Source organism: Cebus imitator, unplaced genomic scaffold (assembly GCF_001604975.1).
Source record: "Cebus imitator isolate Cc_AM_T3 unplaced genomic scaffold, Cebus_imitator-1.0 Scaffold36, whole genome shotgun sequence".
In the NCBI taxonomy this organism is placed as follows: Eukaryota; Metazoa; Chordata; class Mammalia; order Primates; family Cebidae; genus Cebus; species Cebus imitator.
The window spans coordinates 1689841-1693878 of record NW_016107351.1 but is presented as its reverse complement, the minus strand read 5'-3'; the positions used below and the strand labels follow the sequence as shown (position 1 = coordinate 1693878).

General features: G+C 45.8%; 1 protein-coding gene across 2 annotated transcripts in view; it reads right to left on the bottom strand.

Annotated features, from left to right (window-relative positions):
- NPLOC4 (NPL4 homolog, ubiquitin recognition factor) overlaps positions 1-4038 on the bottom strand; it is a 76636-nt gene that overhangs the window by 47469 nt on the left and 25129 nt on the right. For both annotated transcript variants that reach the window (XM_017524869.2, XM_037737187.1), the window contains one exon: positions 199-285. In XM_017524869.2, the coding sequence (XP_017380358.1) occupies positions 199-285 (87 nt within the window). The remainder of the gene's footprint in view (positions 1-198; positions 286-4038) is intronic.

The following is a 4038-nucleotide window of genomic DNA, read 5'->3' as shown; positions in this document are numbered from 1 at the left end:
AAAAAAAAAAAAAAAAGTTTTTGGTGGACAATAAACACAAGTGAAGTTTCAAAACGTATGGAGCCTGCATGTGATCTTGTGTAGCTGGGGAGAGTCATGTCCCCAACACAGCCTGGCCGCTCCCCCAACTCCCCGCTGCCTGGATGCCCAACAGAGCCTGGCCACCCCCCACCGCTTGGCTGTCAGATGCCTCAGTACCTTCCGCAGGCCAAGTTTGGCAGCAATTTCATCAACCACTTCAGCTTTTGGATCCTCAAGAAGCTCCAAGCTGTTCTGAGTACCAATCTGTAGGGAATCAAAGGGAGAAGAACTTAGAGCAGAGGACTCAGGAAGCAGCACCCCAAGCCCTCCCGCTTCCAGTTCTAGGTCATACAGAGTGCTGGGGACTCCTTGCCAGAAAGGAGAACTAGGGCCACAGATACAGTACACGCGAGCTGAGTGCGATGGCTCACGTCTATAATCCCAGCACTTTGGGGGACGAGGCAGATGGATGACAAGGTCAGGAGTTCAAGATCAACCCGTCTCTACTAAAAATACAAAAAATTAGCCAGACATGGTGGCACATGCCTGTAGTCCCAGCTATTCAGGAGGCTGAGGCAGGAGAATCCCTTGAGTCCGGGAGATGGAGGTTGCAGTGAGCCGAGATTGTGCCACTGCACTCCAGCCTGGTGCCTGGCGACAAAGCGAGACTCTGTTTCAAAAAAAAAAAAAAACGCAACACTCCTCATGGCTTCTCTCCCTCTTGGGTTGTGCTGCCCCTTTAACCAGGACTGGCAAGCATGTGGCATGCAGGGCCCAGCTGATGTGTGCTGCTCAGCGCTGCACGGGGGGCGCTCAGGACTAAAGGAAGGCCTACACTTTGCCTGTTTTAAAAGTTCCTTCATCAGGGAATGAAGTTGTTTTCAAACTTCCTTGGATAAGTAGCTTCAGTCCAAACAGGTGTGGCTAAATTAGGCAAGAATGAAACTGTAAGGTAACATCTATTCCCAGGAAACAGCCTTGGAAAATCTGTGTGCCACTCCTGCAGAGACAGTGCTTGGCTTCACAACTAAGATACTGGGGTGGAGAGACACTATGAACTCCACAGAGAGTGATGAGCTCACAAACCCTAAGGAAGGGAAAGGGCGTTCAAAAAATCAATGACCTGCTTACACCTGGCCCAGGGCGGTCAATGAGTTGTGGCTTCAACTGGCTCCCATGCAACCGAAACCAACACAGCACGTCACTTCCCAGAGAGGACCAAGCTTACCAAAATCAACAATGTTCACTTAAATGCAGCTTGAGGGTCATTTCATTAATAGGTATCATTCGACGCAGAAGCCCCAGCCATAAGAAAAGGAAAAGTCAAGGTCATCCCAAATTGAGTTACAGTAACTGGGCACAGCCTTGTAAATTAGTCAAAATCTGGCGAAACCACAAAGAACTTTACATTTGCTGAGTATTACCCATATGGAGGTCATGAATACCTCCAGAACATAGGTCAAATCACAAACTGAGGAAATCTAAGGAAAAGGAGCTGTTTCATGACGTGGCAGCGTAAGCTCCAGCTTCTACTGAGCTGGAGGTCATTACAGGTTAACTGCTTCAGCCTCCAGGACTCCTAAGCTGGGAGTTCTCATGGCGCTGTCAGTGCTCTGCATGCCAGGTTTCTGCTCAAATTCTTTTCAATTATATTTTTATTTATTTATTTTTTTGAGACAGAGTCTTACTCTGTTGCCCAGGCGGGAGTGCAGCGGTGCAATCTCGGCTTAATGCTGCCTCCACCCAGCAATTTTGTGTGTGTGTGTGTGTTTTTAGTAGAAATGGGGTTTTTGCTGTGTTGGCCAGGATGGTCTTAAACACCTGGCCTCAAGTGATCTGCCTCGCCCCCCATAAAGTGCTGGGATTACGGGTGTGAAGCACCACACCTGGCCTCAATTATAGTTTTAATAGAACTGTTGAACTCGCCATGACAGAGACCCCTTAAAAAACTAAATCTGAACACTTTGTGCTTCAAAGAGCAGCACCCTGAGCACAGCACAGAGTTACCCAAGGGCTGACACTTCCCTGCTGGGGTCTCTACTGCCACCTAGTGTCTGTCTTTAAAGGAGCCATGGCAAAACGCCTCAAGAAACACATCTATTGCTACACAAAGATACCAAAATGTCACTGAAAATCCATATAAATATAGCCAAGAAAGACACACATTTGACCAGGGGCCACAAGCAAGCCTGTACACCAGCTATCGCCCAGCACAGCCTGCAGTTTCAAACTCTGATTAGCAAACTCTGAAAGTTGCTGCAGGGCACCCCAGCCGGCCTCCCAGTCAGGTTATCTAAATAGGAAGCTAGCCATCAAGTGATCTCTACAAGACAGTATTAGGTGGAAAAAGTGCGTATAACATAGTACACGCAAAAAGAAACAAAGAAGGGGGATAGTATGAATGTGATGCATGCATGTGTGTATCTGCTTACATTAAAAATGTTAAACACACACACACACACACAAATAGTTCCAGCTACTTGGGAGCCAGAGGAGAGATCACTGGAGCTCAGGAGTGAGACGCTGTTTGAAAAAAAAAAAGCAAACTTTTGCCAGGCACAATGGCTCATGCTGGTAATTCCAGTACTTTGGGAGGCCAAGGCGGGCAGATCTCGAGGTTCAGAGTTCAAGACCAGCCTGGCCAACATGGTGAAACCTAATCTCTACTAAAAATACAAAAATCAGCCAGGCATGATGGCACATGCCTGTAATGCCAGCTACTCAGGAGGCTGAGGCAGGAGAATTGCTTGAAGGAGGTGGAGGTTGCAGTGAGCCAAGATCACACCACTGCACTCCAGCCCGGGTGAAAGAGTGAGAATCCATCTCAAAAACAAACAAACAAACAAATAAATAAATAAAATCAAACTTCAGAAAGTCCAACCAAAAAATTTTTAGGCTGCACATTGTGGCTCCTGCTTATAATCCCAGAACTTTGGGAGGCTGAGGTGAGGGGACTGCGTGAGCCCAGGAGTTCCAGACCAGCCTGGGCAACATGGCGAGACATGTCTCCAGGGAAAAAAAATACACACACATGCACGTATGTATGTATGTTAGTCAGGCATGGTGGTGCACACCATGATGGCATATGTACTTCAGCCTAGGCAACAGACTGAGACGCTGTCTCAAAAAGAAAGAGTTTTAAATTGTGGGGGCTACGTATAAAGGAAAGCAGGGTAAAGGGAAATGAATATACCTTGTTTGTAAATATGACTGGAACTGTGCACATTTTTCTTTTCCAACTTTTAAAAATATTTCTGGCTGGGCACAGTGGCTCATACCTGTAATCCCAACACTTTGGGAGGCCAAGATGTGAGGATCACTTGAGGCTAGTAGTTCAAGACCAACCTGGGCAATATAGCGAGACCCTGACGCTACCAAAAATTTAAAAATTAGCTTGGCATGGTGGCATGCAACTGTAGTCCCAGCTACTCAGAAGGCTGAGGCAGGAGGATTGCTTGAGCCCAGGAGGTCAAGACTGCAGTAAGCTATAACTGAACAACTGCACTCCAGTCTGGGCAACAGTGCAAGGCTCATCTCTAAAAAAAAAAATAAATGAAAATTAAAACTTTCTAGCATACAGCTAATGTAAAGAATTTTACAATGAATACTCACCTACCCACCACTAGACTCAGCATGAGCATGTACTATGCACTATCTGTCCCTCTAGTCACCCATCAGTCTACTTTATTTTTCTACTGGATTTCAAGTAAATTAGACATAAGTGCACTTCTCTGTAAATAGTTCAGCTTGCATATCATTAACTAGCATTGAATATGTTTTAACTTTTGCAATAAAATGTATGTAAAATACACTAAATATTATACATAATTATAAAACAAATTAAAATTTATATAAATATACACACACGGCTGGGCGCGGTGGCTCACGCCTGTAATCCCAGCACTTTGGGAGGCCAAGGTGGATGGATCACAAGGTCAAGAGATCGAGACCATCCTGGCCAACATGGTGAAATCCCGTCTCTACTAAAAATACAAAAAAATTAGCTGGGCGTGGTGG